This window comes from Telopea speciosissima, chromosome 8 (genome assembly GCF_018873765.1).
Source record: "Telopea speciosissima isolate NSW1024214 ecotype Mountain lineage chromosome 8, Tspe_v1, whole genome shotgun sequence".
NCBI classification, from domain to species: Eukaryota; Viridiplantae; Streptophyta; class Magnoliopsida; order Proteales; family Proteaceae; genus Telopea; species Telopea speciosissima.
In genome coordinates, this window is record NC_057923.1 from 64168351 (window position 1) to 64181696 (window position 13346).

The following is a 13346-nucleotide window of genomic DNA, read 5'->3' on the forward strand; positions in this document are numbered from 1 at the left end:
CATTGGATTGCCATGCTCATCCATGGCTCTGATACCACTTAATGTAGTCCTAGATAGACAAAGGGTCTATTAGGAACCAAACAACCAGAACCTTTCAATACTGCTGGCGGGTTGGGGCAGAATTGAGGATTTAGGTCAGAATTAGGGTTAGGTTTAAGGTAATGGATGTAAATTTTATATGGTAATGCTAGGCAGGTTTAGAGGAAGTCTAATGAACTAGGTCTTATTGGTTTTGGATGAGTAGAAGTAGTTTAGATGTAATTGGGCAGCAACTACTAGGCCCTAATCTAAGGGCTGCTTCTTCTTGCGGATGCTTGGATCTGCATCACTATGGAGATCCCTTTTGTCCTGTCTATATCCTTCCATTAGTCTCATAAGTAAGAAAATAGCTTCCATCGTGGATCTTCCCACCATAACACCTAATTGGTTCTCTAAAATAGTAGTTTCCTTTCTTAGGTGGGTTTCAATAACCCTCTCCAATAACTCCATCGTATGACTCATTAGTTTTATAACTCTATAGTTATTGCAGCTCTGAATATCACATTTATTTTTGTAAATCGGAATCTCCATTCATCTGTCATTTTCTTTGTAGTCATAATCTTGTTAAACAGCTTGATTAGCCAAGATAAACCACAGATCCTAAGTGCCCGCTTGATAACCTTACCAGAAACAAAATCGCTTGATAACGAAGTGTTTTTTGTGACTATTTTTTGAAACATAAATCAAAATTTATGCTCCCTAGAAGACTTTTGACAGAACATGTCCAACATGTTCTGTCGTTTCTCAGCACAAATTTGCAAACTTGTTCCCGATAAAATAGAAATAATTACCTAACCACTCTTCCAACTCTCTCACAAGGTCGTCCTCTTCACAGGGTCTGAGAAGAAAACCTAACGGCGGGAAGCTTTGGTAGATCCGTAAGGTTATCAGGTACCCTCTATCTCTCTTGACTTTCTCTGTCTTTCTCTCTCGGTCTCTCGCTCTCTCTGTCTTTCTCTCTCGCTCTCTCGCTGTCTCTGTCTTCCTCTCTCGCTCTCTCTATCTTTCACTGTCGCTCTCTCGCTCTCTTTGGCTTTGTGTCTTCTGCAAATCATACTTATCTCAATAAATGAATTGCATACTGGTTTCAATTTCTGATTTCAGTAATCGATCTTTTCGTCTATCAGATTCTATGTTTCAATTTCAGAATCTATGGAATAATTACAGTATCTTAATCTTACTAGGACTGTTTGGTTTTGATAGATTAGTGATGTTTATTTCAGTTCTGTCCACAAAATTATTCAATTGAAAATTTCTCTTTCATAATCTGTCTTCAATTTCAGCTTCTGTTAGAGTACTCGATAGAGTCCTACTTCGAGTAGGATTTTTTTTTATGGGTTTCATTGTTGAATTCTATACCCAGTCATTTCCATGGTACTAAATCTTGTTTCGTTTCGGTGTTTCGGTCTGACCAAAATTTCCGAGATACCGAAATTTCGTCAAAATATGGTATTTTTCTGTGGGTGTAAAATGCCAAAAATGTCCGAGATTTCCGAAATTTTCGAAACGAGATGACCGAAATTTCCGAAATATTAAAATATTGCATTTTTTCATTTCGGACTTGCGTTTCGTTTCGGACAGGTCGAGATACTCGAAATATTCGATATCTCGACCGAAATTTCGCGAGTTTTAGTACTATGGTCATTTCTGGTCTGATTTGTTTGAAATTGATATAATAATATCAGTTTTTTGGGGGGGGGGGGGGAATTCTGTTGTCTGATGAGTATTCAGATTTGTTTCATATATCTGATTGCTGGATCTTGTTATATGAAATTTCTACCACAAACTACTTGCTTGTCTCTCTGTTTTCAATTCTGTTTTGGTAATGTTTTAGTTTCCTAAACCAGTATTACATTACCACTTCATGCGTTACATCTATCGCATCTGTCAGCCATGATGACATGTCTTTGAGGGCCTCACATAGAGGCAACCTCTCCTCATATCCAAACATTAGGCACCATCTACTTCACAAAAGGTTACATTGCATCAGAATTTAACCTTGAAATAACTATTATTTGCTTTGATACCTTAACATTCTCTATTTGGTTGAGAAGGCTGTTTTTGCTGGTATAGACTTTGAAAGTCAAATAGGTGGCAAAGCATGTCACAGTAGGTTGTAAAATCTCCTCATAGAGCCATCATTGATCCAAAATCTGATCATGCTGATAAATGACTTCTGTCACTTGCTGCATTCTCTACAGCATCACACTGTACTCTCATCTTCCTAATGGGCTGCACACTAAATCAATTTAGAGTGCAGCAGTAGTTAGGAAGTGCATTTAGCTGTAGATCTCAAAACTGCAGAAGAGCGCTTGTTTTCACTCCACTATTCTCTGGAGGAAGAAGATTTTTATTTTTGTTTTTCTAGAAGGACCTGTGCTGCATGAACAGACCCCTCCAATTGGAATTTCCGTATTTGTTTCAAATGGATAACAAGGAAAGGTGTCTGATTGTACAAAATAAGATCTGGACTCCATACTTGAGGAGGAATCTAGATGGCTGGGGAGTGCAGATATTTGTTTGTCTGATGGGGTTTTTGGAGAGTACAGCAATCGGAGAAGGTGTGGAGCATATAAGAGTTCAGCTAGAAAACTAAGGTCTTTTTAATTAGAAAAATCTCAATTTGAAGCTTGAACTAAACTCTCTCCTTTATAAAGCTATTTGTTTGAAGGGAATTCCTACAAGAGTGCAGTTCTTTCTTTGGTGTGCATCTTTGGATGGTATCCAAGTTCCTGATACATCTAACTAGCTTTAAACATCATATTGAGCCTTCTTATATCTGAATCCAACTAACTGAGCCTTCTTTCGGATAAGGTTGAGACTCCACAGTTGGCCCGGCCTGGCTGGCCCGACAAAACCTTTTTCCTTTTTTCTTGTGATTTGCTCTATTTTGGTAGGACTCACATGATGGGTCCTGTACTCATCATGTGCAGTCATTTTATTGTTACTTTAGTTTTGTATTGCAGCATTTTAATCTATTTAAAAGCTTTGAAGAGAGAGAATTCAATGCTTTCACACTTTACAATATATCAGGTTTGTTCTTGTTAAGATATTATTAGATCTAAAAAGTAAAAAATGCAGTTTTATGGTGGATTTTTTTTTTAATTATTTATTGTTGCTGATAATAAGGCTTCTTATTAATAAGAACCATCTGTAACTGCAGGCTGATCTGTTATTCAGATTCAACCCATCTTTTGGGGTTTAGGAGAGTAACCTAGGAGCAGAACTTGACCCAGGTTTGGGTCCATTCTGAGATTTGATTGTGCTGCTATTTAAAAATCTCTTTTGTAAATATATAGCAAACTGATGTAAAAGTTTATTTTAACCTTTATTATCTAAAGTACATTATTCAAGACAAATATTATTAAAATTGGTCACATTACATGTTCCCAGAAACAGATTTTATCAAGCACCAATGGTGCTCCAATTGTCTTCTGGAAACGTTTCCAGAACAGGTTTACCAAGCGGATCAAAAACGGTTTCTCAATACAGAAAATGAAAAATCTGTTTTGCTGTTTCACAGCACATAACCAGAACAGAAACACCCGTAAGGTTATCAAGCGGGCACTAAGCTTTTCCAAACTTCTATGGGGACCTATCAGGGTCTGTTGCCTTGCCTACCTTCATTACATATACCATCTATTTAATGCTATAGATCCTTTATTCTAAGAAATCAATGTGCTCGTGAATCATGGATACGTACCAAGTGGCTGGCTCTATAATAATCATCTGAAAATGATGGAACAACAAATTAAAAGATTTGAAATAGTAAGATGATAAAAGGGTATTGTGGCACTTAATGCTTCATACACCAATCGTTTCATCTCCTTCATTTACAGAAAACAAATATTTTTCCTCTCTCACATAATTATAACTCATTGAGACAATTGTGGTAGCCACAAACCTTTCCCCACACCAAAAACGCTTTCTGGCCGATTAAATTCCATTCAGAAAAAATTCTGCCGCCTAGTACCAAAGCCCGCACAACAACGCAAGTAAAATTACCGGTTCCACCAATTAGCGGAGAAACCCTAAGCCCTAAAAGAAAACGAACTACTGTGCACAAGGAACCCCAGCTGTAACAGAACAAACTTCGCCACAGCAGAACCCTATCGACAACATCTAACGACGGATTCATGTACAAACTCCTACCTCGATATTGAATTGCTACAATCCTTCCATTTTTTTTTTTATTATACTGTTCATTAACAACCCCCCCCTCCCCTTCAAACTACAAATTTGTCACCTAATATTAATAAAGCTCGACGAAAAAAGAGCAGAAAACAAAAGCTGGATCTAAGGTTTTAAGACATCAACTCTTAAGAGTGAAGTTGGAAGAGTAAATTGCTGGTTTTACTAACCGTACCTGCAATGGTGTCAGGCGAGAATTCGGTGGAAAACCTAGCAACTCCCTGGCCTCATCGCCCTGCATCTCCTCTGAATTTTCTTCGGTTCTTCCTCCCGCATTTCGATCATCTTTTACAATAAAATACAAAAAAATTGGGCTTCATTACAGTGAGCGCAGTGCGTAGTCTGCTCTGCGGACTTCATAATCAGAGAATCTAAATCGTGAGATACGATTGGAACGCAATATAAGCGTACCTCACGACCGGTGTATCGTAGGGTTTCCTCTCAGAATATACTTCTCGTTTCACTATAAAATGCCCAATGATGAACAAACAGAATCACAAGAACAATAAATTGATGAAAATATTCTCAAAAGACAATTTGCGATTAGGCTCCCCTCCACTCGAGAGGCGGGAGCTGGAGGGTCCAGCCCAGCAAAACAAGGGTGATTTTGGTCATTTCACAGGTGGGACCCAAATGGTCCCTATGAAATGACCATAATCCCCCTATTTATGGGTGTTTTTGCAGGGCTGGACCCTCCAGCTCCTGTCACGGCTGGAGGAGAGCCAGATCCTTCAAAGGTAGGATTGGGCTCCTCTCGCACCCCCGAGGTAGAGATAGTCCAAAGCGGTAGCAAATGCCGACACGTGACTAAGGTGTCGTTCAAATGGCAAGGACAGATGAAGTACATCTAAATGTGGTGCACATGCGATGGAGATAAAGGATTTCTTCATTTGAAATCCTTTGATCTCGTTCAATTAGCACATTTGTTGCGTCGAACGATCTTCACTCTGGGTGCACTGGAGAGGAGCCGAATCCAGGAAGGAAGGGTTTATGTACATCTCTTGAAGTATTCATATGATAAATTGCCATGCCATCTTTCCATGTGGAAAACAATGGTGTCGGACTATACATGTGGCCAAATCAGCTCCCTGTATGTGGAGAGTAACAATTATTCACGTGTGGTTTTGTGATAAAACAAGTCATTTTCTTCCAGAAATGTCTTTCTAAACACTCCTAATATCAAAATGGAGGGACATTTTATGAAAACAAAAGACCACGCGTTATCACGAAACCATACATGAAGCCTCTAGATATGTGGAGTTGATCCAAGCTCACTGGACATAACTTTTTGTCTTGCTAAACTAGTTTTCCTTCACTTGTGTAGAAGAGATACTATCCTCTCCATTAGTGATGTGACCCTGTGTTCCGAATGCTTGTGTCATCATTAACTTTCATCCCCTATTGTATAGGATGTTTTTTTTATTTTTATGGAATGTTGTATAGGATGTTATATAAGATTGAAAAATACTCTTTTCATTGCTAATCAAATGATTCAAATCTCCATGGTGAAAAGATTCTTTTTTTACCATGGGTGACGAAAAACTAGGTACTTTATATTAATGTTTTGAAAGATAAACAACTAAGATGAAAGTTTTCCTTCACCCACGATGAAGGGATGTTCATCCGCAAATACACCATTATCATTACTCCCCCAATATGTTGGAGGTCAAAAATGCCCTTCACGGTCCCCCCCCCCCCCGATTCGTGTGCAATCATGGCTCAAGGAAAAACCAGTTCAACAATCAATTTGCAATTTTTTTTGCAATAATCTACTATTTTGATTGGATTTTTCATAAATAGTACAAATAAATTTTTTGAAACCTAATTGTAACCACAACATGATTCTACCGCATGGAAGAATGGTGTTGTATTATCGGGGAAAAAAAGAAAAAATAAAAAGGAAGAATGGTATTGTAGAGTCAACCGCTGGATATTTAGGGAACTACCTGGTTTGGCCACATTTCAAATTTCAACGTCAAATTCTATCATTTACCCTTTCAGTTAATGGCACTACCCTTTTTATCCAAGCTCCTTTTTCTAGTCTCATGCATCCTATCGATGTAAACTTAGACATATAAATATGAGTCTTATAGGTCTATTTGTCCACAAGTTATCAGTCTCATTTGATGTCTTGCCACTTAGTATTGTCGAGGCCATGGTTACACACAAAATTTTGTTGCTGCCTAGGTTGCAGTAATGTTCTTGATGCCTCAATTGCAGGCGTTGACTTGAAATCCCAAAGGGTATTTTGGAAAATACAAAAACCTAAAGGGGTATTTGTGAACCCAAAAAGGAAGGGGATTATGCAAAGTTGGCGCCAAAGATTGGGGACAGTAGGAGCAAAAAAAATCCCCATGAACGTTACTCTTCACAAGTTCTTTAGAGATTCAAAGTTGTTAACAATTACTTCCACATTGCTACTTGTCTCTCTTGGATGTGTTGAAGCTATAACATTTAGGTGTAATTTATGCAGACAACTTCAACTTCAACAAAACCACCGGACCCTTTGCTCGCCTTAAAACAATTCTTACAAAACTTCAAGTGGTCTTTCAATCGAACCGATTAAGAACTCTTATCCCTTTTAAGTGTAGATTGAATATATTATATGGGACAGAGTTCTCTGTAGGGGAATATGGCATCTGCATGTGTGTATGGAGGTCAATGGAAGTGCACATGAAGATATTAACAGGCAGGCATTTTCACCTTTCATGGGGGTAAGATGGTCATTTTGCCCCCTTTATGTTTGGCACAGCACGCACGCTCATCCCTTACAAACATATTTATCTTTCTCTATCTTAATTGTATTTTACAAATGCAAATCATTTGAGGACAAATTTAGATCGTTTGAGGAAGCCTAAAGACATCCACTACTATTTTTTGTAAAGTAAAGAACATATATGCCCAGTTGCAGAGAAGCCAAACAAAAAAAACAAAAAAACCATGGACATATATTCTTTATCTTTTACCTGCACCATTGGAGTACTCCTGAATAAGGATGTAAAAACTCAAACTGAAATCGTTTACTGAATTCATTTATTGAAACCAAATCAGGATTCGGCTCCTCTCCAGTGCACTTGTGTGCCGCACGGCCTGCAACGTACATCGTACTGCTAGGGAGCTCCGATCCACACGCCGACACACAGCCCAGTGCACTGGCGTGTGGATCGAGGCCTCCCCAGCCGCATGATGTGTGCTGCATACCGTGCTGCGCAGGAGAGGAGCTCAATCCCTTGAAGGATCCGACTCCTCTACTTCCATTATTTGTACTTCCATCTTACTTCTATGGCTTGTCAACACGCCATTTGTCTTTTTGAGCATCCAACGGCTGTGAATGTATGAATTCAAAATTTTTTGAATTTCACCTTAGCCATGTCTGAACCACCATAAACCCCACTCAAACCAATCCAACCGGTTTGTATCAAACCGAACCCAACCCAACCTTTATCACAACCCTAACTTAACGTACTCTACATCGTTTTGTTCCAACTCTTCTTCCCAAATGAACATCAAACCGCCGTTGTTGCTCAAAACGATTCCGGTGAGATCGTAGAGTTCTCCTCTTCTATGGTTTAAAATGTAAAATATACAGCCGATATTAAAGAGTTTGTTGGAATGGAAAACCCAAACTTGACAAACAGCAGGAACTGGGCACCGCCATTTTTGTCAAACCAGATCTTGGTGAAGATGAACCAGTCAAAACAGAACAAAAGAACTTTAACCAAGGCCGGTAATGAGGGAGGATTCAAAGTTCAAACCCGGTATCCGATTACTTACGTAACTCTCACAGGTTACTGAAGCTATATTCCAAGAAATCTCTTTGTTTCCCATAGTCTGCTTTCTTTGATCATAAAAAACACAAACAACTAAAGAAAATTCATTATTTTGATATAATCTACTCGTTTTTCAATTGTTAACTTGGCCGGTATACCCACTTCTTGAAATGATGAATTGATGATGATGAAGAAGGGTTCTCTTAATTTGCTGGTCTTGCTATCAGTCTTCATAAGGTTAGGGACCACCACTACTCTGTTCTACTCTAATTCTATTCTATTTCTAATAAAAGTTGTGCAAACAGATTATGTAGGATACCAAAACGAAAACGTATTCATCATGCGAAACCAAAGCCAAACATTTTAGATCGAAATAGTGGTGTAATAAATTGAATTAACTGATGAATCTGAGATCAGAGATCACAAATAATCCATGAAACTGTTTATGTATGTATGTATCGGCTACAATATAGTGATATATACATGAAAAAATAAATAAATACATCTCCCCAAAACAAAATTGGGGGAAAAATTAGTTTATCTCTACTGCTTCCAGAGACCTACTCCATCCAAAAACCAAGAAACGGAATACGATCACAGAAGCCAAAAGGGAATGCAGCATTTCATGATCTAATGCTTGAAGAGAGCGAAGAAAGACAAGGCATGAGACGAGCTTAGAATAGCAGCGTATATTGGCAATGCAAACACAGCTCCTGCCTCACTCGAAGGCGACAGCGTCGGAGACTCGGCGGAATAATCGCAGCAGCAGAGAAGATGGCGAAGATGCAGAGAAGCACGCTAGCCATCGAGGAATTATTGATGATCTGTGCCATTTCTCTCGTGATACATAAACCTTTCATCTGCCTAGGGTTTCAAAGAAGAAGGAAGAAGGGAACGATGGATCAGATTTGGGAAGAAGAGGCACGATCTGAAACCCTAGGCAGATGAGAGGTTTGGGTTTAGTTTGAGTGAAATGGATTTGGGTTGATGAGTCGAACCGGTCGGGTGGGTTTGTTTTGGGTTCATAGGTGGTTCAAACATGTATCATGTGTTTTTCAAAATATTTTGAATTTATGTGGCACACTGTGAGCTGCTGGAAGTAAGATGGAAGTACAAGGTTTGGAAGTAGAGGAGTTGGATCCTCTATCGAATCAAGCTGTTCATACTGAAGCCGTGAAACCATTTAATATATAGTTTCATTTTAATTTTAAATTTCAGACCGTTTAATTAAACGATTTTACACCAAATCAACCCTTTTAAAGAGATGGTAAGCTGTTAAACCAAAACAAATATTAATAATATGTAATGACAATAATTAACCATTAGTAGTCCCAACAACTGTGGTTGGAGTTTGAGCTTTCTGAAGAAGGTGAAGATGCAAGTATATAAACTACAGCTGGAATTGCAAACTACAGCTGGAATTGCAGTCGGTGTGGGAGAAAGCCTTCCAACTTGTCACCATTTAGCCAACATTTCTTACCCTTCCCTTTATGTCTAAGGCAATCTTTCTGTCTTGATCGGCATAGTAATGGTATAAATAAACAATTGTTTAAAGAAAGAGTAAATTACATTTATGACACCCATTGAAAATCGAACGAAACTCAACTCACCCCCTCTTATTTAAAAATATTCATCCATAACGAAAAGAGGATAGAAGGGGTGACCAAACTGATTGAATATGCTCTGAACTTCTTGTCGCAGACGGGTCATAAGAAATAGAACAAAACTCATTAAACTCAATCTCAACCTTCCGAATCACCTCTTTTGGAGTCCAAAATTTTTCATTGAAAATCAAGTCATTCCTTTGACCTGCATAAGTGGTCCAAAAAAATCCAACAAATGTTGATCTTACCATCTTTTTCTCCCAAGAGAAAATGTGTTGACATTTGTTTAAGTTCTTATGATGAGAATCTGGGAATATAAAATGGGAGACGACAAAACTGTTCAACATAAGAGTCACTGATTTTAACATAGTTTCTTTGCCAGCTTGGGAGAAGAGTTGTTTTCCACCTCTGCAATTTGTTCATAACCTTATCATTGATGAATCTAAAAAGTTCAAAAGCTTAGAAATCTTGAAAATGCCTTTGAAAAGCTGCAGCAATATCCACACGATCTGCGTAAAGGTGAGCCCAACCAGGGAAGAGGAAACCAAACCAAGGCACGATCGATCAAGTCGCCACTCAATACGGTTTGCCCCAAATCTTCTATTATCCCAGGTATAAGCCGGTCCAGTGAAAGGAATAAGATCAGTAAGGGCTGATGAAGCTATAAAGACCCAAAATGGCTGAAGCTGAGAAGAGGTTAGGGGACGCCCTCCTCTCTTGTCGGATAAGTTGAGACAAGAATTCTAATCTCCCATGATTATCCTGGCCTTATCAATAAAGTCCAAATGGTAAGAAAAGACAGACAATGGTGGATCGAAATTACATCTATAGACCCTCAGTTATAGTGCCACGTCGTTTTATGAGGGTAAATATGGAATTTTTATCTGTTATCGTAACTGGAGCATTACTATACGAACTCGTTGTGCATACATGACCGTTGCTGCACCGTACGATGCGCACAGCAGCGCTCCAGTTACAACAGCAAATAAAGGTCCATAAATATGTAAGGTCACATATTGACGCACCCTTTAAAAATTTGAAAAAAAAAAGAACAATATGTTGATAACAACGTTAAGTTAGTTGCTAACTCCTATCCCCGTCACAATAGGGTTCTGTCAAAACACGTGGCAGTCCACAAACGCATGCCCAGAGAAACAGAATTCTCTCTGTGTGGTATTCCTTCACGTACCATGAATTAACTTGTGATGAAGAGTTGTAATCGGAAGATGAATGAATGATGGCCGTCTTTTGTCGAATCACAATTGACGATCCTTCTCTCTATCCATCCATCCATCCATCCATCCATTAATAGTGCTAGCTAGCTAGCTCACGAATGCATCCATCCATTATTAGAGTTACCCTATAATTAGGCAGACTCTTCCCTTATACAAAAGCTCCCCCAACCAGAGTCTTCCGTCTTCATATCCACTCTTAAACCTATTTCAATATATTCTCATCCTCCTCCTAACAATCCGATCTCTCCTTCCCCACCTCTCTGCTTAATATATTGGCGGGGAAGTGAGAGCTTCCATTTTATCTTTTCTTTTGAAGATGATGGGCAAAGGCAAAGCAATAGTTGCCGGAGTTTCACTAATTCTGGTGGTGGGTGTAGTGGTGGGTCTTGTTGCCGGCATAAGCAAAGGCGGCAAGTCCAGTGAAGAATCAACAACAACTAATGTCGATAACAACTTGTCGTCAGCGATGAAGGCTGTTAAGACCATCTGTGAACCTACTGATTACAAGGAGACTTGCATGCGCACCCTTGGATCGGTTGCCAACAATGGAACTGCTAATCCCAAGGACTTCATCCAAGCTGCTGTTACCGCCACCATGGAAGAGGTGAAAGCTGCCATGAAAAAGGCAGACTCCTTGAAAAAGGATGCCAAAAACAGCACCCAAAAGAATGCCCTAGATGACTGTGATGAATTGCTTCAATACGCCGTCGATGAGCTCCAAGAAGCAATCTCGATGGTTGGCGATAACGATTTGAAGAAAGTGAACGAACGTGTAGCTGACCTCACCAACTGGTTGAGTGCTGTGGTCTCATATCAAGAGACATGTAAGGATGGAGTTACAAATCCGGAGCTGAAATCTGCCGTGGAAAATGGGCTTATAAATGCCACCCAACTGACAAGCAATGCCCTGGCCATCGTTACGGAGATCTCCAACATCCTTGGTGCCTTTAACATTCCTCCTATGGACATCAACCCAAAGTCAAGGAGACTCTTGGAGACAGAGTCTATCCAAGTTGATGCCCAAGGGTACCCCACCTGGTTCTCTGCAGCGGACCGTAAGCTTCTGGCCGCCCGTGGCGGTGCCCAGTTGAGACCCAACGCAGTTGTTGCCAAGGACGGGAGCGGCCAGTTCAAGACCATCACTGCAGCTCTGGCCGCCTACCCAAAGAATCACAGAGGCAGGTACGTTATCTACGTCAAGGCTGGGATCTATGACGAGTACATCACCGTCACCAAGGACCAGGTTAATGTCTTCATGTACGGAGATGGCCCCAGGAAGTCCGTCGTCACTGGAAACAAGAGCAACAGAGGAGGCTGGTCCACATTCCAGTCGGCCTCTTTCTGTAAGTATACTACAACATATTTCCCTTCCCTGATAATTTCCAATTAAGCATGATCTACAAAAAAAAATCTCTGAGAAAAGGAAAGATCGTCTCCCCTTAGCTCCCATGACATTTAATTAGGATCCCACGCCCAGGAATGTTCTTGCTTTGCTACAAGGGTGGCAGCCAATGCAAGGAAATGGAATAATAATTCACTTGGATCTCTTTTGGGTTCATAAATACCCTCCTAGCTTTTAGTATTTTCTAAAATATCATTTTAAGATCCCATTTTCTTGGCTTGGCTGCCAGTATTATTGTAACAGCTGGAACATTCCTGCTACAAGGGTGGGGTGTGGTGGTGTAGTAGCAAAAATTCGGGATCGTTTACACCCCATGGTATGGTATGGTATGGTATGGTATGGTGTGAGATCGATTCTGGTGGTTAACGTCTTCATTAATTAACATGCAGCCGCAATAGGAACTGGATTTATATGCAAGGGCATGGGATTCAGGAACACAGCAGGTCCCGAAGGACACCAGGCCGTGGCTCTCCGTGTACAATCCGACTTTTCAGCATTCTACAACTGCAGGATGGACGCTTATCAAGATACCTTGTATGTACAAGCAAATCGTCAATTCTACCGTAACTGCGTCGTCTCCGGGACCGTGGATTTCATTTTTGGGGATTCAACGACGTTGATGCAGAACTGTTTGATCATTGCAAGGAAGCCGATGGACAACCAACAGAACACAGTGACTGCCCAGGGAAGGGCCATGGAACATGAGTCGACAGGTCTAGTGATCCACAATTGTCGCATCGTCCCTGAACAGTTGTTGTTCCCAATGAGGTTCAAGATCCCTACATACTTGGGTCGCCCATGGAAGAAATACTCAAGGACTGTGATCATGGAGACTACCTTGGCTGACTTCATTCAGCCAGCGGGATGGATGCCATGGGACACCACTGGCTTCGCACTAGACACTTGTTACTACGCCGAGTATGCCAACCGTGGACCTGGTTCCAGGACTGACAGGAGGGTCCGTTGGAAGGGTTTCCATGTTATCACTGATAGAAGAATTGCTACTCAGTTCACCGCCGGTGCTTTCATCCAAGGAGGTAACTGGTTGAAGAACACTGGTGCACCTTTCCTCCTTGGCTTCAAACGATGATTTAATTTATTAATT

At 40.2% G+C, this 13346-nt stretch overlaps 1 protein-coding gene across 1 annotated transcript; it reads left to right on the forward strand.

Annotated features, from left to right (window-relative positions):
* Nucleotides 1-2708: 2708 nt before the first annotated feature.
* On the forward strand, nucleotides 2709-13346 carry LOC122672634 (pectinesterase-like). The gene is made up of 4 exons (XM_043870095.1): nucleotides 2709-2717; nucleotides 7360-7368; nucleotides 11154-12182; nucleotides 12631-13346. Exons 3-4 carry the CDS (start codon nucleotides 11156-11158, stop codon nucleotides 13329-13331), a joined length of 1728 nt encoding a protein of 575 aa, XP_043726030.1. The 5' UTR covers nucleotides 2709-2717; nucleotides 7360-7368; nucleotides 11154-11155; the 3' UTR covers nucleotides 13332-13346.

Bases quoted from the DNA above. Each gene is read 5' to 3' on its own strand.
- LOC122672634 (XM_043870095.1), top strand. From the start codon at position 11,156: ATGATGGGCAAAGGCAAAGCAATAGTTGCCGGAGTTTCACTAATTCTG. The intron at 12,183-12,630 runs GTAAGTATACTA...ATTAACATGCAG, and splicing joins ATTCCAGTCGGCCTCTTTCT to CCGCAATAGGAACTGGATTT.